Source organism: Oryzias melastigma, linkage group LG21, assembly GCF_002922805.2.
Source record: "Oryzias melastigma strain HK-1 linkage group LG21, ASM292280v2, whole genome shotgun sequence".
NCBI lineage: Eukaryota > Metazoa > Chordata > Actinopteri > Beloniformes > Adrianichthyidae > Oryzias > Oryzias melastigma.
The window spans coordinates 5,402,884-5,426,821 of NC_050532.1; the positions used below are offsets into that span (position 1 = coordinate 5,402,884).

A 23,938-nucleotide genomic window follows, 5' to 3' on the forward strand; every position below is an offset into this window, starting at 1 on the left:
ACTTATCAATTTCCGTCGCCGGAAGTACGTAACTCAGCTGTTTGTCCCCGTTGCCATGGTGAATCATGCTGTCTTTGCTCCATTGATGGTCGCGACGCTCACACCTAATTCTGGTTCTGACAACTTCAAGTTGATTGAATCAAACATTTTCAGCTGTTCTGGAACCGAAAACCCTGAGTTTGAGAATTTTGAGTCCAGTGACTCTAAGTTCAGGTTCGAACTCTAAATTTGTTGAACCTGCTTCTTGAAACGGGCCCCTGAAGTGTAAAGAAGACCCTGTTGTTTGCATGTGATTAATACTTCAATGTGTGTATCTTAATAAAGTTGCCATATTTTTTTCTAAAAAATGAATTTATTTAAGCAACAATATGTGATGCATTTATGGGATTTGATTTTAGCCTTTTTAATTAAAATCTTCTATTTAAAGCCACAAATCAAACTCTAGACTTTAATTGATAATCACTATATTCAATCAATCCAATGTGATATGTGTGTGCTGTATGCATTCCTGCAAAAAAAAAGTCTATTTATGATTTTGGGTAATTACATTGCTACAAAGATGGCAGAACCTTTTAACATGTTTGCACATTTTTATTTATATTTTAATAAATTGGAATCTGAACTGGGTCACTTATATCTGTGTTTTGTATAATTTATTTCAGTATTTGACGCTTGGAATAGGTTAACCGAATCAAAAGTTTATTTTATTTTTTTAATGTTGGTTGTTTTCTGTCACCTTTTCAATGAGAGTTCAAACTTTTTACCAGATGTCTTATCATTAGAAATGTACACTCTGGCCTGTAATGCACTTTGAAGCAATATTTTACCTTTCATAAATATAATTAATTTTATTTAGTCTTAGTGCTCCTACAGCAAACCTAAAATTCTTCGCCTTAATCCAACATCTCCAACTCAAAAATATTATTATTTTTTTTATTTCGTTTTTTTCTGAAATAGAACAACAAAAAATAAACAAATAAAACAACAATGCAAATTATTTCACAAACAATCTCAAAATGTTCAGAGTCCCTTTTAAATGTCTTTAGGCCACTAGAAACTCTTTTTCTATTGCCACGTTCAGACTAGGCATGATGGGAGGGTCTTCCTCTTCCTTTCTTCTTTTTCTACTGTTTTCATATCTGCCACATATAATCTCAGCGTGGTGTGAATCTCTCTTCAAGCTTTTACTTTCACAGCTCTGTTCCGATAAATAAAAGACTTGGTCAGACACAAACCACAAAAATTTAAAAAATTACAATTCTATGAATGGAAATGGATGTCATCTATACATCATTATAAAATCAGAGTCCCTGATTGGTCAAAGTTCAACCTGGTTTCACTTTTAATGTGGGTTCCATGCCTCCACGCTTTGTAAGTCGAGTGTAAAGATGGTTGTAGAAACTTGAGGGGATGATGTGTATTTTAGATGCATTTTTATTGGTAGTGGCCGCGTGATGAGGTGTAAACGTAGCCTCAAGGACCTCCTCCGTATAAACTCAACATTTATGAACATTCATAGTAAAGAACATGACATTTTTGAAATATTCCGTTTCATTTTCTCCAGACAGCAAACTAATACTCCCCTAAAGCACAGAAGGTAAGCCCGACTGCTTCCTATGCAAATATCAGAAGATATGGGTTTCGTTTTAAGTGTCCCAGCCGATGCAAAATCACTCGAGTGGACTTGTCCCGTTTGAACTCTCATGCAAAACACCAGGAACCATCAGGAGAAACATCAGTTATTAAACAAAACAGTAAAGAAAAGCCGCTGATAACGGAGGAGAGTTGGGAGGAGAACAAAGAAAAAGGAAAAACAATCACCTTTTATAACTGCATTCAGAGTCGGTTTTGCAAATTAGGTCATGAGTCGTTTACCATGTTCCACCACTTTGATGAGGCCCAGGAAGTACTTCCTGCAGCCATGAGGGCTGTGTGGGACTCTGTCTAAGCAGTCCTAGAAGACGGGAGCAGATGTTGATCCATGAAGGACTATAACAAAAGACTATATCAACCATGAATGGTTTTCTTCCATGTTTTACACTGAACCATTCAGCTTAGTGGTGCAATAACTGAAATCCTTCTTACTGAAAATATTGCAAAAACAGGATCTTTGGAAATAATTTAGAAATTCTTACCCTATTGGCAGATTTTCATTAAATAAATAAAAAAAAAATCCATCCATTTTCATATCCCTTTAGGGGTCACTGGGTTGCTGGAGCCTATCCCAGGCACCCTGGACAGGTCGCTAATCTGTTTCACAACAATCTCACCAAGAATCCTGATGTTAAGAATCAAATTTTAGTTCCTATAACTTGTTTTCCTAAACTAAGATTATTTTGCTGTTGAAGAACTTTATTGATTAGAATCTTTTTCTTGTAAAATTCCGTTTTGCTCTTTATGAGCATAGACTTGTGTTTGGATCAGAACAACCAAACTTTTCTCACACTACTTATGTCAGTAATGAGTCACATTCTGATGACTTCAGCTGATTGCGGTGGAACAAACACTCGTCTAGTTATAAAAACAGAAGCTACCAATAGAAGATGATAAAGCAGATGGCATTTTTTGATGGATTAAAAGCAATATTTATTGCAAATGAAGCCTTATATAAAAAATTTTGGACGTTTGAGCGTAATGTGATATTTATTTGCATTTTGTTGTTTGTTCACTCTTTAAATATCGTAACTCAGCACACTTGATTTAAAAGAATCACACTTTTCTGACTTTTATTGACTTTTGGGAGGTTTTCATTTAATCAGAATCTGATACTTTATACTGATTAGTTACAAAGTTGTTTTCGTGCTCTATGATGTATCAAACTACCAGATTTTGTGTTGCTGCTGTGCAATATATTTATAAATGTCTTTTTGCTGCAACCACTACAAGTTTGAGGCCTTTTGTTTCGGTACAGTGTGTCAACCAACTCAACCGCTGTGTCTTTCACATCATGTGAACTGAGGTCTTACGGCAGCCCATCTGCTTGTGTACATTATGGTAACTCTGATTAAATCTGACCTTTAACTGTGAGCAGAGTTTGGTTAGGACTGCTGAGCTGTTTGCATATCTGAAAGGAAGCCACAGTGGCACAGAGAAACTGTCAATGTCAGTCAAATTAAAAGGAAAAAAAGACAGCATTTTGAATTTTTTACTTTCTGAAGAAATTATGGCAGCTTTCTGGGCAAATATTGAAACTTTTCTCATTTTTAAGAGCTGTTCTGATTGAAATAAACGCATATTTATGAATCACTGCAGTCCTGGAGTACTAGTACCATGTTGTTTTTTTAAAATTCTTTTTTTATTCCGTCTTTGTGCAAAAATGTAAGACTTTAATATTAGAAAAACGGGAATTTTTGGTACAGTGAAAATCCTCCTCAAAAAATGATAACATAAAAGCAGGAGAAACCATAAAAATGAATGGGACCAGAATCCCTTTTGGAGTTAAAAAATCATATTTCAAAATCACTAATGAAACCAAAACACGTGTATATCCATTGACTGTACACAGAGAACTGGATTGAGTGACCCCTCCCCCCTGGCATTCCAAACAGGAAGTTCTGTACCTGCTGGTTCCATGAAGTCAAAATCCCATAGACTTCAACTGAGAAATAAAAAGCTATTGCTCAGTTGTTATACTGGTCAGAATAACCATTCTTACTGTGATACCTTTTTCATTACATCTTCTTGATCATCCTAATGTTTTTTTCACAATATTTTTTATTCATCACAAGTTTTTCAAGTGGGCTGGACGGTGGCGCAGTGGTTAGCGCTCTCGCCTCACAGCAAGAAGGCCCCGGTTCAAGTCCCGGCTGGGACCTTTCTGTGTGGAGTTTGCATGTTCTCCCCGTGCATGCGTGGGTTTTCACCGGGGACTCCGGCTTCCTCCCACCGTCCAAAAACATGCTTCATAGGTTCATTGGTGACTCTAAATTGCCCCTAGGTGTGAATGTGAGAGTGAATGTGTGTGTGATTGAGGCCCTGAGACAAACTGGCGACCTGTCCAGGGTGTACCCCGCCTTCGCCCTTCAGTAGCTGGGATAGGCTCCGGCACCCCCGCGACCCCGAAAGGGAAGAAGCGGACAAGAAGATGGATGAAGTTTTTCAAGTTAGAAATGGACCAATCAGATTGCTCCGTAAAAGCATCTGGTCCCCTTTGGCCTCACGTCGAACGTTTGATTGACAGACTCTCCCCAGTGGTGGACTTCCAACAAGCTCATTCTGGATTGGTACCTGTAGTTCCCATAGAAACATGACTCAGACTGACCAATCACTGTTGTCTGGATCCAACATGGCGGCCTCCGTATCACAGAAAAAAGGGAAATAGAATTGGCTAAATTTTGCTGGAGCCAGAAGTACAGCATTTTCTATGGGTAAGGTCAGACTCGCCCTGTCCAGTTCTCTATATACAGTCAATGTGGATATCTTAAGGAAGTTTTGACAATATCATGGAATGGCTACAGAACCTACGACTTGACTTTTGGTGATTTTTAGTCTCCCACAATATGAAAAAACTTGTTTGTGTGATCTTCATGAATTTTGACACTCACACCACAAGTTAAGTCTACACCACAACCAAAGTTTTGTTGACCTTTGACCTCAGGAAGAGGCCGCCATCTTGAATCAAAAAAAAAAAAAATCTGTTTTAGAACCAGCGACAACCCATCTTAGGTTTTTCCATCAATTGCCTCCTAACTTCTCGAGCATCACTGGGAAACTACCTAGAAAAAAAGTTTTGGTTGCAAAGTTTCTACATTTTGAACGGCGTTAGCATGGCGAGCTAACAAAAGTGACGTTCCTTTGTTGCATGCCCGCATATTTTGTACCAGAATACTGTGAAAATGTCATGCATTAACCTCTGGCTCAAGCTGAACAAAACAATATCACATATGAAATGATAAGTAGGAATTTGGGCGCGGTTAACAAAAAAAATCTACATTACCAAAGGAATCCAAAAGTTTACTTTTGCAGATTTTTCTAGATTTCTTTGCCACTCCTGGCAAAGAAGTTTTTTGTTATTTTTTAATGAATTTGTCACATTTAGCTCTAGCAAAGGTGGCAGGGTGAGAGAGAGTGAGTGGCGTGCAGCAGCCACTCAGCTAGTGGGGACGGGGCATGTGGGGCAAACGCCACTAGCAGCCTCAATTTCATTTTATTATTAATATAATTCCTTAGTTTGAGTCGCACTGCACTTGGGGTCCATCCATACCTGTATCTGGTTGGAAAAACCCATAAACTCAATTTTCAAAGCTACAGAAGCTGAGAAGTGATCTGGTGTTCTTCCTTTTACCACAGATAAAAAATATATAGTTAAGTTGTTATTTTGATTGTTTCATGGTTTCAGTAACAGGAAACAGTAACAGGAAATGTGCGCTAAAGGTGAAGAAAGATAATAAACTTGATACCAAGACGCAAATGTTCAAGACTCTTCTAATTAACTAAAACCACAGACACTTTTTGGCGGTTGCCACATAAAAGATAAACGACTGTTTCTCAGGCAGAGTTTCAGTTGACACTAAAATGAAGATGGAAGAAAATGTTTTATGCTCAAGCACAGCAGCAATATTTCCTTCAGTTTTATATCCCCCTAAACCAGGGGTGTCAAATGTCCGGCCCGCGGGCCGCATCCAGCCCGACATATGGTTTAATCCGGCCCAGTCACGAAGAGAAAAAAATATAAGGATGTTGGAAAAAAAAAAAGAAGAAGAAGTTTCTAGCCCATTTCTGTGGAGAGATAAGGCTATTTAAAGAAATGGCAGCAATGTGCAATTCCGCCACTAGGGGAAGCGCAGGAAAAGAAATACCGGCTTAAAAAGAGATCAAGAAATACATTAGCATGGGCGTGCCACTTTAAGATGCAGTTAGGTTCCTCGCCAACCTCACTGCTTTTAAGTTGCTATAAAAATTATCAGGTGTGACACCACAATTGCCAAAATATTACTGACATAAAGATAATAATAATAATAGCTTGAATAATAATAATAAGTGACTAAGCTACTAGCTTGTTTGAGGCATTGTTCCCACTGAGAAAAAACAAAAATAAAGCTACAGATAACAAGTTGACTAAAGGTTATTTTGCTATTATGTTACTGGCTCGACCCAGTTGAGATCAGACAGGTTGTGAACCAAATAAGTTAACACCACTGCCCTATACCATTCAGTTTAGTGATAAAGATGGACTATCAGAAAAAAGAGTAACTGTAAGAACGTCTGTAAGCAATTAAGCACAGCTCACTCACAAGAAGCTGAATCATCTACATCGCAAAACTCAATCTTAAGAAAGTACAAATACTTTTGCTTATTGCAAGAAAAATATTTTTATCATGAAAGTTTTTTACATGAAAAATAATCTAAGTCTGAGAAAACCTGTGTTAGTGAAGATAATTTTTTATTTCAAAATAGAATTTCTTGGTAAGATCATTTTTCTTTGGTTCATTTAAAGAAAATCTTTTCATAAGATAGTAATTTTAGATATTTTATAAGGGTCTGCACCTGTTTAACAAAAGCTTCCATTTTCTGCTTTCTCACGTCTGCTGACACCATGTCACCTCCGACCTACCGAGGCTCCGCACTGCAGCTGATGTTTGCGGTGATCAAATTTCACACTAACTAACGGTTGTGAAAAGAACGCCCAGTGCCAGCCCTGCAAAGTCATTGCAAGCAGCTCTATGTGTGATGTCGACAGAAACAGAAAATTGATCATTTTCAGGAGACATTAATGAAATGAGTTTGGTGTCTTAGCGCTGCTTTTCCACTGTCATGCCAGGCAGACGATGAAATAATTATTAATAACACTTTTGTGGATTAAATTTGGATCCATCCACTCCAACATTTTAATAAAATATCACACGTGACAAATCAGTTGAAGTCAAAGAGTGTGACTTATATTACTGTATAGCGCCTGTATTTAGTGATGGAGATGCGGTGAGAGTGGCAAAACTGGTTACAACACAGACAGGTGCTGTGTCAGCAACTAGTTTGCATTTTTGCTTAGTTTGCAAGTTTTACTTTCACAGTGACGGGAAGTTTGGACTGCAGTGCTTTTCCATAATACTTTTGCACAGATAAACCAACAGTTGGTACTAAATCAAATCCCAATGGTGAAAGTAAATGTGAAGAAACTGTATTTCATCAATGTGGATTATTCACTTCTCTGTGGCTTCAGATAAAGGGATGCAGTTGTAACCATAAATTAATGATTAAAAAGCTCAACATTTTAAAATTCTGGAGAATAAATTCGTCCAACTGATGACATTTTATCATAAACATAATTAGAAGTAAGATTAGTTTTTTTTGCTAAATCTTCTTTGTAATAAAACTCTAGCCCACTGGGAAAATCTAGGCTGAACACAATGTTCCTCTTCATGTTCAGGGACCAGGAACTTGGTTTTCCTTTTGCAGATGGAGCTACACCCTTTTCTAAACTACTTGATTCTGCAAAACACTCACCTCGAAGATCATGAAGATTAATATATATATTTTTTGTGTTTTTAACATGTTTGTGTAGCATTTTTCTGACACATAGAGCATATATTGTCAGGAGTCAGCACTCTGTCTCCCCCTCTGGTCACCAGCGGGAGCCATTTCCAGAGTACCCACTGCACTACATCTCCCAGCAACCCCAGCGCACAGTTCCTGGATGCCGCTCACCTGCCTCTCATTAGTTAATCAACCACAGGACACTTAAGCAGAGCACAGAGCCTCGCTCTGTGTGAAGTATTGTTTGTGCTGCTCGGCCTGCATTACTGAGCGGTTCTACCTGGATCTGATCTTCTGTTTCTGACCCTGCAGTGACTCTGGTTGCCTACCCTGACTGTCTGGATTCTCACAACTCCAGTCTCTTCTTGGATGACCCCATGCTGACCCCAGGTGATTGACCTCTGCCTGTCTGACCCTGATCTGGCTTTGTGGACTTTTAGCTGTGCTTAGTTCCTGTCTGAACTAATAGACTTGCCACTAATAAAAAGACCACTAGGGATGATATGAAAATAGATCAAAAGATGATCGGAGTGGAATTTTAAGATAATGCTGAAGTAACATTTCCACATGATCAGTAAGGAGGCAGAACACTGATAACTAGAGCATGGGTCTGCAATCTGCTGTTCAGGAACCACATGGCTCTTTTACCCCTCCATTATGGATCTTTTATTAAATATATATATATATTTTTTTAATTTTCTAAATGTTATAAAGTAAGATGTGAGAAAGCAGTAAAGGGGAAAGAAGGTAAACTAACTCAAACTTTAACTAGTTAACAAACAGTTGAAGGACACAAGTCGAACTACAACATTTTGACACATTTTTCAATGGAATTCAATAAGCACAAACATTGTTAAGGCGCATCAGATAATTAGGAAAATTTTCAAATTTTTCTAAAAGCTGTTCGATTAACAAATCCCCCCCCCCCCAAAAAAAAGTCATTTGTACTAGAGTTTTAAGCTGATCCAGATCCGATCCTCTTAACTTGTGGCTGTCACACAGAGTCACTACAGCTGGTTTATGAATAATTCACAGCCTAAACAGAAGTTAGGTGTCAGATCTTTTACACTCTGATTTTTTTTGTGTGTGATCTCTGTGATCATGCTTTAAAAACATGCGACATGTTCGGGTGCAAAGCACTTCAAAAAGCTCTTTGACAGTGAAAGGTGTTCTGAGCTTCCTGCACTCTTCAAAACAAAAATGTGCCTAAAATAATGACTCTGTCATAGTGAAGGGAAACTCACTTTTTTTTCAAAGGACAGATCAAATCATTATGTCATCGTCTTAAACCACAAAGGTACCATTCAGTCTTTTAGGAGAAAATAGATGCTATCCTCCTTTTATATCTGTGGAAACACAGAAACAAATAACACAAATGATATTAAAGCATCCCTCCCCCCTTCCCGTCACCCATAACTGAGACCAACAACTTTTTATATTAGTCCACCAAAAAATTAAGAAGTAAAAGAAAAAATATTTGTTAAACCTTTTTTTTCTACAGAAAAGTATCAACTGTAAACTTTAACGGAGGTAAAACTGAGCTGAACAGTTCGGATATTTAGGACGTCTGTTCAGTTCAGCAACAGAGACACGGGGGTGAAAACAAAGGAGCAGTGCTGCGCATTCACACCTTTTCACTCAAAGGTTTAAATCACCTCTGCGGTTTATAAATGAGAGGCGGTTTAGTTCTAAACTTTAGACAATAAAAACCACATTGATTTACAAGCTCCCATTCTATTTGTGCATGTTTAATGTTGTCATGTTGACATATATTTAAATAGAGAATCATAGAGCAGCTCAGGAGATGTCGACGTGGTTATTGATCTATAACTGTCTCTAAAAACCACAGCGGAGTTTCAGTACAGGATCTACATTCAGACCACTTAAAATTGTGAACAGGGGTTGAGTTATTTAGCACATATTCATGTGTGAAAACTGTATTTACCACATTGGAGTGGAGCAGGACCACAAGGAAAACACTAAAGCAACAGAAATGTTAGGAAAGATAATCTCATTTAGAGAAAAAAAAGTATTTAAGTTGATATTTATGCTTTTATCTAAGATGTTTGTTAAAAAGTAGGATGATAATCCTGAATTTCTGTCAGACTTGAAACCTTTATTTTGTCCAAGGTCAAACTAAACTATCAGAGGTTCAAGCCCAGACAACTGAGAGTGGTGTATAAGGTAGTCTCTGCTGTGATCAGCGATCTGAAAAGACTGGTGCATCCGATGTGCATGACTTTAGTAGGTCAGAGCTGCTGGCGTGTGAATCTGTGTCCTCTTTAAATCTGAGGATGGAGATTTGCTGCACAAACTGTTCACTGAGGAGGCGTTGCAGCCAATCCTATATTCTCCATCCATTTATTCTTTAATTAATTAACAAATACAATTGTTTTTCTTTTAATGACTACAAATTAAAGAAAATATGTATTTCTAAATACAGCTGCATACTCATGTTTATAAATGTTTGGCAAATTTATGAACAACTTTTATTTTTATTATACATACAAAACAATTGATTATAAAAAAAAACAAGAAAGTAAATAAATAATCAAAAAAGCCGTTCCAACTAGTGCTGGGCGATATGATGATACATATCATGTGGGTGATAGAGTGTCTATCGTGCCATTTCTCTTCTATTGTTTTCATTTGTACATTTTTATTCCTGGACTTTTGTGCAAAAAAAGTATTTTAAACTGTTGTGCAGAAAATGTTTCTCATTTGTAGTGATTCAGTAACATGTTACTTGACAAACTAAAGTCAGAGAAAAGCAAGTAATGATATTTTTTGTCAATTTTTTTCAGAGAATAGCTGAAAATATACTTTATTGTGGTATACCGTGATATATATCGCTATTCATTCATTATTGTGATGTAAAAAATTATAATTTTTTTTCCATATCGCCCAGCACTTATTCCAACAGCAACAAAATGGTTGCTTTTACCCTTTTTGACATGACAGTAAAATTATTTTGTGGGGTTTGTTGGGGTTGCAGCGTCTGTCATGAAATGTTTTTGCACATATCAAGATTCCAGGTCTCAACACATTTATTCAAGTGATATTTACAACTGGAACCACGGGTGTGGCTGTACAGCATAGCTTGAGGCTCATAGAAGTAAAATAAAAAGGAATTTTCATGTGAAGTATACAACTGTTGCCATTGTCAAGCTAAACGTTGGGTTGTTGAAAAGTGCTACCCACTGTGCCCTCGGAGTGACAACCTGACTAAAAAAGTCTAAAACTCTGCTGATTCTATACAAATTAATAATAATAAAAAAACAAAAAAAAAACAAGTAAATTTGTATCCTAACCACCTCAGTGGCATTATGGTTAAATGTCTGTCCTGAGAATGGAAGTTTGTTAGTTCAAATCCATAACTGAGTCATATCAAAGACAATATGTATACACATATACATATTTCTAACACATACAATATTACAAAAACAATTACTTAAAAAAAAAAAAATCAATGCAGTCGCCTTTTATAAAAGAACAGTCAAATTCAATAAATACATGTTTGAAAAGGGGATAGGCAGATGCAAATGCTTATTTAAGCCTATCCCTTTATTGCTACGAATACATATACAACTGCCACCGCACAATGGACAATGGGGAAGCTTTGGCAAGATCTTCAAGATTTTTTTGCCACCACCTGTTGTCTTTTTTTTTTTTGAAAAAATAACTGGCTTGATCATGAATGCAGATGACAGCAGTCATCTACATGTGGAAAACAAATAGATCAACTTTTTAACACCTTTGCTTTGTGTCATCTCATTTTTCTGAATAATCAGCAAAATAATCAGGATTCATCCACGGCTGATCTGAGGTACTACAAACATGAGAACTGTTTGCTCCTTATAAATAAATTAAAAATAATAATGATAATAAGCACAACCATCAAACGGAGGTTGATCATTGGTTTGGAAGTACATTGCCAAAAAAAGATCTGTCCCAATTTTGAGTTTGATAAAAAAAAATAATAAAAAAAAATCTCCTGAATAAGAAAAAAAAGATAAAAATAAAAGTTTTTACATAAACCTACTACAAAAGATAATTGGTTCCTTTTCATGTACAAAGAAATACAAACTTACATGTTAACAAGGTGAAAAACACATTAATTTTTGCTCCCATTTTAACCTGGTATTTGTGTTACAGGAAGTGTGACTTTGGGTTCTGTTTTCCTCAGAGTTAACACCTGTGGGCTGAAATGAAACTCCAAGAAAACACCTAAGACTCAGTCTTGGTTCATAATACTGTGTCTGCTGGCTGATCCAAGTCTGGACAAAAATTCAGGTCAGAGTTGAGTTCTTTGACGCAACAAAGAGAGTGTGAAAGGCTTGTGGTTTGAAGGTTCAAATGCCAGACTTTCATTGCTTTTTGAAGAAACGGCTTGTTCTGACATCACTACAGTCCACAAAATTCAAACAGAAAATAAAAAAGTAGGTGAATTTACCATTCAAAACAGGTTAAACAGAGTAGTCCCATTGAATTCCAGTTCATTCCAGCTGGAGTGACTGTGAGGCACTGCTCGAGTGGAGACATCAAAGTTCTCTTGAGTTGTTCTCTGCTTGACTCTGCTCAGTATAATCTCCTGTCTGATGCTCGCTCGCTTGTCGCCACCACCGTGGAGCTGTGGAGTTGGATCTTGTTGCCGTCTACAAAGTCCTTGGAGGAGCCATCGGGCGACATCCTCACCGCACTGGAGAAGGAGATGCTGACGTGCATCTTCAGTATCTTCAAGAGTTTCCTTTTGTAGCCCTTACATGCAAAGAAGTAGATGAACGGGTCCAGGCAGGAGTTCAGGTTCATCAGGCACACGGTGATGTGCAGCGACACCTGGAAGGCGGTGAGGTCTGCACAGTCGGGACTGGAAACCAGCTTGCGAATCATGTACTGCAGGATGTCGATGTGGTAGGGGCTGTAGCACACCACAAACACCAGAGACACGCAGCAGATGACGCCGATGGCTTTGCGACTGCGGCCGGATTTTTCCGTCAGATGGTTGGTTTTGGCTGTTAGGCGCAGCTTGAAGCACAAGACTGAGTAACAGACCAAGATGGTGATCACAGGGATGACGTAACCCAGGAAGACCGCGCCGATGAGCATGGTGGCAATATTATCCAGCTGGTCTAAGCGTGGGTATTCCATGCAGGTGATGTAGCCATCCTTCTCCTTGTTGCTCAGTTCCATGCTCAGCAGCGGTAAGGTCTGAGCCAGGACCAGCACCCACACGCCAACACAAATATACCGCACGTTACTGACTTTCCTGAGTCGGGCGAAGCGAAGCGGCAAGACCACGGCGATGAAACGATCCACGCTGAGGCAGGTCATGAAGTTGACGCCGGCGTAGGTGTTCATGTAGAAGATGATGCCGGAGATCTTGCACATGGCCTCCCCCAGAGTCCAGTGGAAGCCCTGAGCATAGTAGACTATCCTGACAGGCAGAGACAGGGTGAAGAGGATGTCCGAGATGACTAGATTGAGAGAGTACAAGGTGGTGGAGTTGATCTTCTTCGCATTGAGGCGGATGACGTGGAGGGCGAGGCAGTTTCCCAGCAGCCCCACAAAGAACACGATGCAGTACAGCAGAGGCATGAGGACCCGGGCATACTGGCGATGGTCGTACAGGGTGTCACAAGTCGTGTTTTGGAGGTAATTATTATTTGGTGTGAAGTTTGAGGTTCCGAGTGTGATGTCAGAGGCCATCCTGATGTTTTAGCACCAGCAACTGAAAAACAAGACATAAAATAGAAATATTTTCTAACAATTCACTTCAACAACAATTCAATTCATATCCTCGTTTGTGGTTGACGATACGATCCATAGTCAATATTGGTTCATTTTTGATCCGATATACTGACCTAAAGTCGATCCAGGACGTCTTTAGCAATTTTTTAATTGTCAATATAATCAATTTATGGTGTTTTTAGTTGATTCTTTAATGATAGGGAAGGGGTCTGTAACCTGTGGCTTCAAAATCATACGTGGCTTTTTATCCCATTATTGTGGCTCTTTAGCTTCAATAAAAAAATGCTAATGATGTTGGTTCAGGTGTGTCTAGCCAATAATAACATGCCAGAGCAGGGTATATTGGAAAACATGCTGGAAGGACCAGGCTCTTGAGGACCAGGGTCCCCTACCCCTAACCCTAACCCTGATTTAGGGTTTAGTTGTCCTTTAAGTTTGGTCATTTTTGTTTAGGTTTTTAACATGTCAAATAACAACGTTGAATTTATGGTCAGAACTTCTGTAGAAATGTTCTTTAAATTTGTGTTTTATTTTATAATTACTCAAAAGACTCCAAATGCTGTTTTATCTTGGTAAAAAAAGTGGTTGAAGTTCTGAACAAATGCAATTAAAATGATTAAAAAATTATGTGGAGTTATGTGTTTTTTTCGCCTCACATATTAGAGAATGACAATAAAAATCACAGTTTATTCTAAATGTTTTGACATTTTTTTGTTTTTATTTTTTTGACTAAAAAAATGTTGTTTATATCTGAGAGTAAAAGGGAAAAAATGGTGGAAGACCAAAATCTTAAAAAATAATTTTCGACTGTCTTGCATTTTTAATTTAGGTAAAGCTGCTCCAGCAGGAAATCCTCTACTTCTCCTCTCCTCTATTCTTTATTATTCATTTCTCAATTAGTTCTGCATGCCAATGTTGGTGCACTGTGATTCATATGTTGTTCCTTCTTTCCCACTCCCCTCCGGGGAGAGCGGGAGAGACTTCAGTTTCCAGGAAATTCATCTGTGCTCCTGCTCCTGGCAGTGGACCTCGTCACTGGCTCGTTTCACCTCTCGGAGTGGGAGAGATTCCAGGTGGCTTTTCTGTTCTTGGCAGTGAACCTCACCTCTGACACGTCTGGCCCCCAGCCCATCTGGATAAAGCCCACCTGCTACACTATTTAAACATTTAGTTGAATAGCTATATAAGCTAATTCTCATTTAACAATCCTGGTATATCGCCTGTCCGTCCTGGAAGAGGATCCCTCCTTCATGTCATCCCTGAGGTTTCTTATTTTTTCCCAAAATTGGGTTTTTTAAGAGTTTTTCCTCATTTAGAAGGAGGGTCTAAGGGCAGGTTAACTTAGTTAGTTTAGTTTAGCAACCAGCTACTGTTTATATTTGTCTTTGTACAGTTACCGGTAAGCCCACCGAGACAATTGCATTGTGATATTGGACTGTATAAATACAACTGAATTCAATTGAGCAGGAGGACCTTTTTTGGACACAGGGCGGATTTTATTTTGAAAGGAACTTGTGTGTGCTGCTGTCACAAGTAAAAGAAGTTACAACTGTTATACATATAATAATTGTAATTTAACTACTGTAACATTTAAGTCACATTTATAAATCAATGTTTAATTGACAAAAAGGTGTAAATATTGTGCATTTTGATAAGCGCAGACCCCTAGTATAGGACAATTTGATTAAGATAGATCAAACTGGTTGGACTGTAGCAATATAAGTCGATTCATTTTTACACTCCAGTTTTTTGGTCAATATTAACCCTTTAACACCTGAAGCGTGGCTGGTGCTTAAAAATGAAATCTTTAACATACTGTAACTTTTTAACCATTAACACGATCAACGTCATTCTAGATGATTCTGAAGAAGAAAAGCGGCCCATGCCGTTGATCGTGTTAACGGCTGAAAAGTTACAGTAAATCAAAGAACATAAACAGTGGAGTTCTGTTGTCATGTGCCGTGACTTCAACCGTTTTGTGCTACAAGTACCAAAATTCGAAGTCACACATCAAGCCCTCCATGCTGAACTGAAACTTTTAGTCCATCTCCATGCTCGCCACAGGAACACATGCAGCCTCACGCACGCGCCACCTTGCTTTCACAAAGGAAGCATCGGTAAAGTCAACTTTTCATGACTTAGTGAAATGAAACTGTTTCCATGTGCGATAATATCCGAGGTGTTAAAATGGAAATAGCGTTTTGACTTCCATTCAAATGGAGCTATTAACTGACAAAAAGGAGATTGATTCTGTGGTGTGCAGTGCCCTCTTGTGTGTTTTTTTTTAAAACAAAAAGTCATAAAAAGATAAGTTGCCATCTGTTACCCAATTTTTCAAACATGTGGTCACACATAAACTATTACAAAACTATGAATTGTCAAATATGACAGTCAGTTTCTCAACTTAAATATATGTAAAAAAAAATAGGCACCTTTTCATCCTAGCTGGATGTTTATGTTTTTTTATTAATTTTTCTTAATAAATCCAGATAAATCTCTAAATTTCCTGATGTCTACAGCTTAAGTTTAGCAGAAAAGGAGTCAAAAGGATGTTGGTGGACGGTACATTTACTATGTCTGACTGCAGCTGCTCCTTTTTAGCATGAACCCCGCTCAAAAGACCTGGCGTTGAGAGACGGCTTTGTGTTTGAGGAAGTCCACTTCCTCTTGGTGCCCTGGCTTAAAGTGGGGCCGTTGGAAAGTTGCATTGTTTGAGCCAAATTCACATTCCGCCGTAGCGGCGTGTGCGGGACAAGCACACGTTTCCTGAGCTATTAACAGATGCCAAGGTGAAGGTGTGGCAGATGGGCAGCCTTTTTCTCATAAAACTTTGTAAAAGAACGTTTTTAACCTCCAAAAAGCTGCAAAAAGTGGTATGTGTTAAGCCAAAAACTTTTTAAAAGTTGGGTCTAGTATTAGACCAAAAAAGGACTCCAAAGATGATGTAAAAGAGCCACGTTAAACTCAATCTTTTGCAAAAATCACCATTTTAATGGTGCTTTTGCAGCAGTGAGTTTCAAATAACAGACAAAAATAAGCTTTAGTAATATCTAACAGAATCCAATTTTACTATGGGTTAAGAGAAAAATGAAACAAATATTTAAAAAAGTAAAATTTAAGAGAATAAAAGCACTCACCTCACAGATGTCAGACAGTTTAACGGCACTCTCATTGATCCAGATAACACAAAAACGCTCATGTAAAGTCTGCTGCTGCTCCAGGACTTATCTTACTGTGAGCACTCGCTGCTGCCTCCAACAGCATGACACTCACAAATCAAGAGCGAGATCGGCTGCCTGTAACCATGACGACAAAATATCCTGTCATCTCTCCTCTTCCTCTCTCTCACTCTCTTTTTACTCTGCGTGAGTGTCACTACAGTTATGATTTTTGACACCTTTTTTTTTTCAATCACACACAAACAGTTAAATACTAAGACGCAAACCTGTCAAGGGATCTCATTTTGAAACTGATAAAGTATGTGTGGGTTAAGCAATATCTGGAAAAAGGGAAATCTACGTTTGTACATCATGCCGTGCTTTGTTACTCTCACGGGAGGATGTGGTCAAAATGGTAAAATTTGCACTGCCAGAAGGTTTTGAATTTTTTTTATTTTTTTTACGTATTTTAGTGAGGTCATCAACCCCCACATACAGACACATTTCTCTCAGAAATTCTATGATGGTTTAACGTAATGAGGGGAACTTCCATATGTCTTTCCTGACGTAACAACTTTAATCTGCTTTGATTTTCTTTTTTTTTTTGGTCACTCCTTTTTTAGAAGTATCTGCTCTTTTGACTCTAGCACAGTGTCACGTTGTCAGATGTGGGTAAGAACATGAACATGTGGTGATTGAGGCCCTTTTCAAATGCTGTGGCTCAGTCATTCTGAAAGGTTTTGTCTCCTTTTTGAAAGGCAGAAGAAAAGACCTTTACTGCAAAAACAGGTCTCGTATGGAATAAGTAAAAAAATCTTAAAATTTGAAAACGATACATTTTAAATAAGTAAAACATCTGCCAATGGGGTAAGAAAATGTCCATGTTTTCTCCCTGTAGTGCATCATCATTCCACTAGGGGCAGTAGAAGGGCTTTACTTGTTCATTTCAAAATAGCTGCTTCCGTAAAATCTCAAAAACACTTTTGACAATTTTAGCTGATTCAAAAAACTTTTTAGTGAGAATATCTAGATTATTGTTTTTAACTTTTTGACTATTCGCCTTATTAAAAAAAGCTAATAGGCTACTTGATTATTATTATTTTTAAAACTGTTAAAAACATGTGGATCAAATTTGAGACAGTAGGTAAATAAAGTGCTTTTTTTAGTGTCAATAGTTTTGCATATTAAAATAACATTGTTGTGAGCAATAAATTACATATTAAAAAATATAGACAGTATCATAAATCATCCTATCTATATCTAATAAAAACAATGATATTGCACTTGTTGTTAATTTCATCATTGTAAAAAAAACATCTTTTTAAAAAAACATTTGATGTAGTGTGGTCTACAGACAAACACTAAGACATGTTTCAGAAAAATAACTAAATTTTGCTTCTGAAAATTGTCCTTAATAATGTAATTTTTCTTGAAAGACAGAATATTAGATTTTCTTTCTTTAAATAATGGTCTTTTGACCTTTTTAAATTTAAGTTTTTGCTGTGTAGTGCAAACAATAATTTTAAAAACTCCCAAGATTACAAAGACAAAGTCTGAGTTCTATTATTTTTTGTAGCTGATGACTTTTAGCACAGAAAAGCCTGTTGAGTAATTTTTTTTTTTTTTTTTAACTCACTGACTGAGCAAACAAAATTTCCCAGGTGGCGCCTAAATCACAAAGATAAAAAACACTGACAAAACAGTAGCAAATCAATAACAACAAAAAAACCTCCTAATCTCAATCTTTTTCAAAAAAAACATTTTTTTGCTTCTTTCACACGTCACACTGAAGAGGAAGAGTGGCAGCTATCTCTTCATCAAACCTAAGTTCTCAGGAAACTGTAGCCTACTTGGAAGCACTTTTGAGTGCCTGCCTGATTATCAAAAAGGAAACAAGAAAAAAAAGTTAATATGTTAACAGAAATGTTGCGTCTCAGGTGCTGCATTGAAAAGCTAAGAGTTAAACTAAGATTAGATTTAGAATTTGTTTATATTTCAAAAATGTTCTTACTTTTGATCGCCCTTGAAGGTGATCTGTCATATTTTTAAGTTTAATGTTTTGCTTCTTGCTATAATTTTAAATATTTACACAACACATGAAAACCCAGACCCACTTTACAGTAGTAGTACCTTCTCTTTGAAGGACTAATGTCCCAAATACTTGTGCTGTGAAAGGCTCTTCATGTTTAGGAGGGATCAGATAATGTTTGTTTTGGTGGTGGCCTATCATCTTTTTTTTTTCTTAATTTTAGTAAAAAAGTTGGGCATCGCATGGTCACAGTAATGTTCATTTTAACTGCATTTTTTTTATGTGTTTCTCTAACAAGGTTGGGTGTTAGCATGGGGACAAAAACTTTTTTTTTGTTTTAGCGGTATCATTCTGTTTTGTTTTGTTACGTGTTATTAACAAGGCTAGGTGTTAGCATGTCACAGAAACATTTGTTTTAACGGATTCATTCTGATTTTTTTTTATGTGTTACTAACAAGGTTGGGTGTTAGCCTATTCAAAGTAACCTTTTTTTGTTAATATCACTGTTTTTTATGTGTTGCAAATGAGGTTGGCTAACACCTCTAACGTTGCAAACGTGTATCTTCCAACAATCGGGCTCTAGAATTATAGATCTAGAACTATAGGGAGGAAAATATGGTACTTTAATATGACATTAAATGTTTTATGTATCCAAAAAAAAGTATTTTTTTGGTAAAACTTTGAAACATAGCTAGACAAGCTCCTAACTTCTGGATCGATGGTTGCCATGGAAATGATGAGGCATCCCGAGGGTAGAAAGAGGTGGAGAATGGGGTGGACGAGGGCTTGTGTAACAGTCTGGAATATAAGGACACAAACAATGAAGGAACTTAAGATAAAGGACACTGGTATTGCTCGGCAGGAAAACGTAACCTGAATACCTTTTGGCCAAAGCTGTGAAATATATATAGAACAAAAGCTGCCATTTATTTGCAGTACGGATGCTGCCTTGTTGGAGCCAGACAACTTCAGGAAGCAGTGATTGGTCCAGGAAGGCCAGAGTCATCATTTCTATGGCAACCACTCTCACAAATCAGGAGAGAGCTTGTTGGAAGTCCACACCCCCTTCAAAGCGGGTTTGGGGGAATCTATCAATCAAACGTTCAACATGAGACCACATACTTTAATTGAGTCATCTGATTCAGTTTATAGCTTGAGTAACTTGCACTGCAGACAAAAAATCAAGAACCTCTTTAGAAAAAAACGGTCTGAGAGCAAAAAGGTTTTTTCTGGCAAATAGAATCACTGAGTAATTGAGTTTATTTCTCAAAACAAGTCAATGGTTTTGGCTTCTTGGTATGAGCAGGTACTTCCTGTTTGGATTACAAGGGGGAGGAGCTGAGCAGCTCTCATATACAGTCAATGGAAATATCTAACCTTGTTTGTCACATGTACAATATTTTTTGTTTTCCCGTTACAGTTACAGCAGGCTCAATTTACTAACTATCCACAGCCAAACTAATTTAAAGTGATCATCCTCGTATGTGTTCACAGTAAGTATGTGGTTTTGAGGTCATATTTTTCAGGTCATCTGATGGTTATGTTGCTCCAGTTCTTCATGGTTTTGTCACGCTATGGAGAAAGTTTTAAGTTTTTCACCTCAATTCAGGTATCCTGCACATTGTGTCTTACCCTGTTCCTTCTAGGGGGTTTTTTTTTTTTTGAAATCCCAGAACAAAAATGCACCTGTGAAGGTTTTGTTTGTACTGTTTCACAGACGACTCCTTCCTGAAAATAGCCACAAATTGCACCACAAGGCAGATGCTCAACAAAACACCAAGCAGGTCTGATGCATGGTGAGCTGTGCCATGCTACTGACAATGAAAAGGATCTGATTAAAGCAAGAAAATGTAAACTATCATTAAATTCTCATCAAAATCTCTGCTTCAGTGTTTAGTAAGGTGATTGGACTCCTGGAGGAGCAGAGATACGTGCAGTTTCACTGCCCCAGTTTTGGTTTACCGCATTTACCCTTGTACTGCAGGAACTAAAGACAATTAAAGCAACGTTTGAACCCTAGCATATTCATCACACCTACAAAATGTTAATTAGCTAAAAATAATCTCTGATTCAGGGAGTGAGAGGCATTTTCCAATCTAGATGGAATAAAGTAATGTGAAATTAAAAAAAACAAAACTTAGAACATGATGTGATCTATTTATCCTTCTACAATAAAGAAATGTTATAGAAAAGTACAAGGTTACAGTAATAAGGGAAACATTCTAACTTTGTTTGCTTAATATGATAAAAATGTCTAAATTTGGTTAAATATGTCTCAGCTTTCACATGTACAACACAGGGCACATCCACCTTCTAGAACAGTTGGAGGAGGCTGTTCTCTGTGGTAACACTTTTTAGTTTTATCAGTTATCAGTCTGGCAGTTCAGTCAGACTGATAAATATTTGACATAGGCCTGCACGCTATGAGAAAAATCTGCGATGTACGATATCTGTTTGAAACTGCGATGGACAAATAGCAAAACAAAAACACTAAAACATTAGAATTTCATTGTGACAGTTTTATTTAAATAATTCAACATAACTAAAAAAGGAAGAAAAAAAAGGTAAGACCAATTACCTAAACAAATATTCACCATAGTACTGGTTAAGACTAATATGAACAATGAAGAAAAAAGGCAGAGGTGGAATGAAAAATAAAGAACAATATAGGTATGTGTTACTATGGCAAGTCCTTTGAAAGGAAAAACAACATTTTTACATTTAAAGGTTTCAAACATGCACTGACATGTTACTATGTTTCCTGATGTACTGAAAAGTCTCTGAAGTTGAGCTGGTTTGCAGAGGTACTTCCTAGGAAGCTTGAATGTGCTGTTTAATATGAATACAGTGTTTCCCCACGTATATGTGTTTCTTTATCCGCAGTTTCACTTATTCGCACATTTTTTATCAGTAACGTGACTCTTCCGATTCGCCACAAAAACACATTTTGCTGAGGTGCTTAAGTGTATCTCCGCAAACCACCCCCCCTGCATGGAGAAATGGCATCAGCTGACTCATAGGCGGCCGGGAAAAAAATCCTGAAATGCTGAAGAAGATAATGGTGGAGAATAATTATCATCCGGAGCAGGTGTTAATTATTTAATGACGGAGAAAGGATGCACCCCTGGTTTTAAAGCACAGAGATTCACTGCTCATTTGTGTCATAAAGTACGCTGTTGCTGCAACACAGTCTCTTGTTCTGAATTAAAAACAAAATAAAAATTTCATGTTGAGCAATAATTCATTTAATAAATGTTTTATAAAGCATATTCAGGAGTGTTTTTGATGAGTTTGGATCAGTAACCCGACATTCTTCGACTACAGGGCTAAGACGGGGAGGGGTTGGGGGGTGGGGTTCCCCTTCCACCCACTTGCAGCGGAATGCGGAGGCTGCCGGCTCGGGCTTCATCGAGATATTAAAGAAAAGAGAAGGAAAAAAAAGAAAAAGGTCATCTAATTTTATTTTTTCCCCCTCGGGGTAATACTAGCCAGCAAGCCTTCAAGTTCAGCCACAGAGACACAGAAACACAGCGGAAGTGGCTGTCATACAGACACAGCCACCGGAGTGAGATAGAAGCCCCCGGTACCAGGATTTTTTTTTTTTTAATAATCACATAAACCCAAACATGGAGACATGATTTTTTGTAGAACTCTTAACAATAAATAAACCTTACTTCTCAACATCACTTGTGTCCTACACATATTCTAAGAGAGAAATTAACTGAGTTTATTACTTACAGCCATCATGCTAAAAACATTAGCTGGTAGCTAATGTGGACGCAGCGTCATGCTCAGAGAGGCAGCAATTTTGCAGCACGGCGAAAAAAGGGGGGAGGCATGCAAATGTCACGCAAATCACGTTTGGTTTGAAGGCACCTTAAAGAAACACGTAAAACTACTTAAAGAGCATTATATCATGCTATTTTAAGTCTTTCAGAGTAAACTGTATCCATATACAGTTAAAATCAGAAGTTTACATACACCACATAAAAACACGCATATGCTTTTTTTTCTCACCGTCAGACATGAAATAAAAATAAACTTTTCCTGTTTTAGGTCAATTACAATTAACAAAATTATTTTTATTTTTTAAATGTCAGAATGATGAGACCAGGATTTTTTAAGACAATTTTTTATGGTGAGAAAAAAAGCATGTGTGTTTTTATGTAAACTTCTGGTTCAACTGTATATTTGATCATATACTACCATCTGTACACAAAAGAAAAAATTAACATTGTGAACTCTTTTCCAAAGTAAGATGCCTCGATCTTTAAGGCTCTGCCTTTCGTTCCTTGTGGGTACCGCCCATTTCATCATGTCATCCTAGAGTCGGTATCTGCAGCGTGTCAGCGTTTTTCTGAAAAAACTATTGGAGACGGGACCCAAATGGAAGAAATATGGTATTGTGCGTGTAAAATGAAAGCATTTTGCCGATCACCCGTAGCTCCTCGGAGAAAGTGAGTGTGTGTTAGCGTGGGGGGCGGAGTTGGGGGCAGACTTTTCTTGTAAGGGGTGGTTCTCACCAATGCTGGGGTTGTTTATTGTGAGGAATGAACACTGTGGTACACTTAGAAGCCTAAACGTTAATTTTGCATAATATATGCCCTTTAAAATATTTTTTTTTTATTAAAATTACCTTTTACATTTTACTGTCTCTTTGTTGGGGAAGGTTCTCATTTTTCCAGATGACGTCTTAAAGTTGAGTCATGACATCTAGACTTAAAATCTTCTTTTTGTAATATATTACTACTCATCCAATGGCTTTATCAGTCAGAAGTCACGTCACCCTTTCCTTATCAAAGCTGCAAATCTTTATTGAAACAGTCTGGTTGTCGACACGGCTCTGTGCCCTGCCAGCCACAAAAGCAATTCAATGCAAGAAAGCTACAAAAGTAAAAACCAGCTAATTTCTAACAAACCAAGCTGTGTATGGTTTTGTGAGGAAACCACTGCACTGTCATGCATAATGTAAAGATACAGATTTATTCAAGTTTTGCCTAATTTGTTAAAAAAAAAGTGGAACTGCCTTTTTATCTTCTAAAAGTTCATAGTCACGCTTCAGTGAAAAAAGTATATCATTGAGATGATTTAAATCAATATTTTTTTCATCCTTCATTGGACAAAACACACATTTTTAAAGCTGATTTTGATTTAAATAAAGTGAACATGGAGAATGTTTCCCAAAATAATCTAAAGAATATGAGATTAATATTCTACTGATCTATTGTTATTATCTGAACTATGCTTTATTTAGTTGAATTTTGAACTAACAGGGAAAAATTTGTTGAGCTCAATTAAATTAAATTATTATTTTTTTTTATTTGTATTTTCTTTTTTAAAATCTTTTTTTAATTATTTTTTTATAATACAATTAAAATTAAAAAATGTCTTTCAACTATTTATTTTTTAACTAATATTTACTCTTTAAAACTGTGTATTTACTATTAATTAAATGTATTAAGTTTATACAAATTCAAGTCAATAGAAGATTTTTGATGAATGAAGCTTAATCTGAATTAACTGCATATCT

The 23,938-nt window shown here is 37.2% G+C and overlaps 1 protein-coding gene across 1 annotated transcript; it reads right to left on the reverse strand.

Annotated features, from left to right (window-relative positions):
• Positions 1 to 10,502: 10,502 nt before the first annotated feature.
• Positions 10,503 to 16,520, reverse strand: gpr183a (G protein-coupled receptor 183a). Its single transcript, XM_024285897.2, has 2 exons — positions 16,359 to 16,520; positions 10,503 to 13,201 (listed from the first exon to the last, which is right to left on the reverse strand). Exon 2 carries the CDS (start codon positions 13,177 to 13,179, stop codon positions 12,052 to 12,054), a length of 1,128 nt encoding a protein of 375 aa, XP_024141665.1. The 5' UTR covers positions 13,180 to 13,201; positions 16,359 to 16,520; the 3' UTR covers positions 10,503 to 12,051.
• Positions 16,521 to 23,938: the final 7,418 nt, after the last annotated feature.

What these genes read in the sequence shown, in the direction of transcription:
- gpr183a (XM_024285897.2), bottom strand. Translation starts at nt 13,179, where the DNA reads ATGGCCTCTGACATCACACTCGGAACCTCAAACTTCACACCAAATAAT.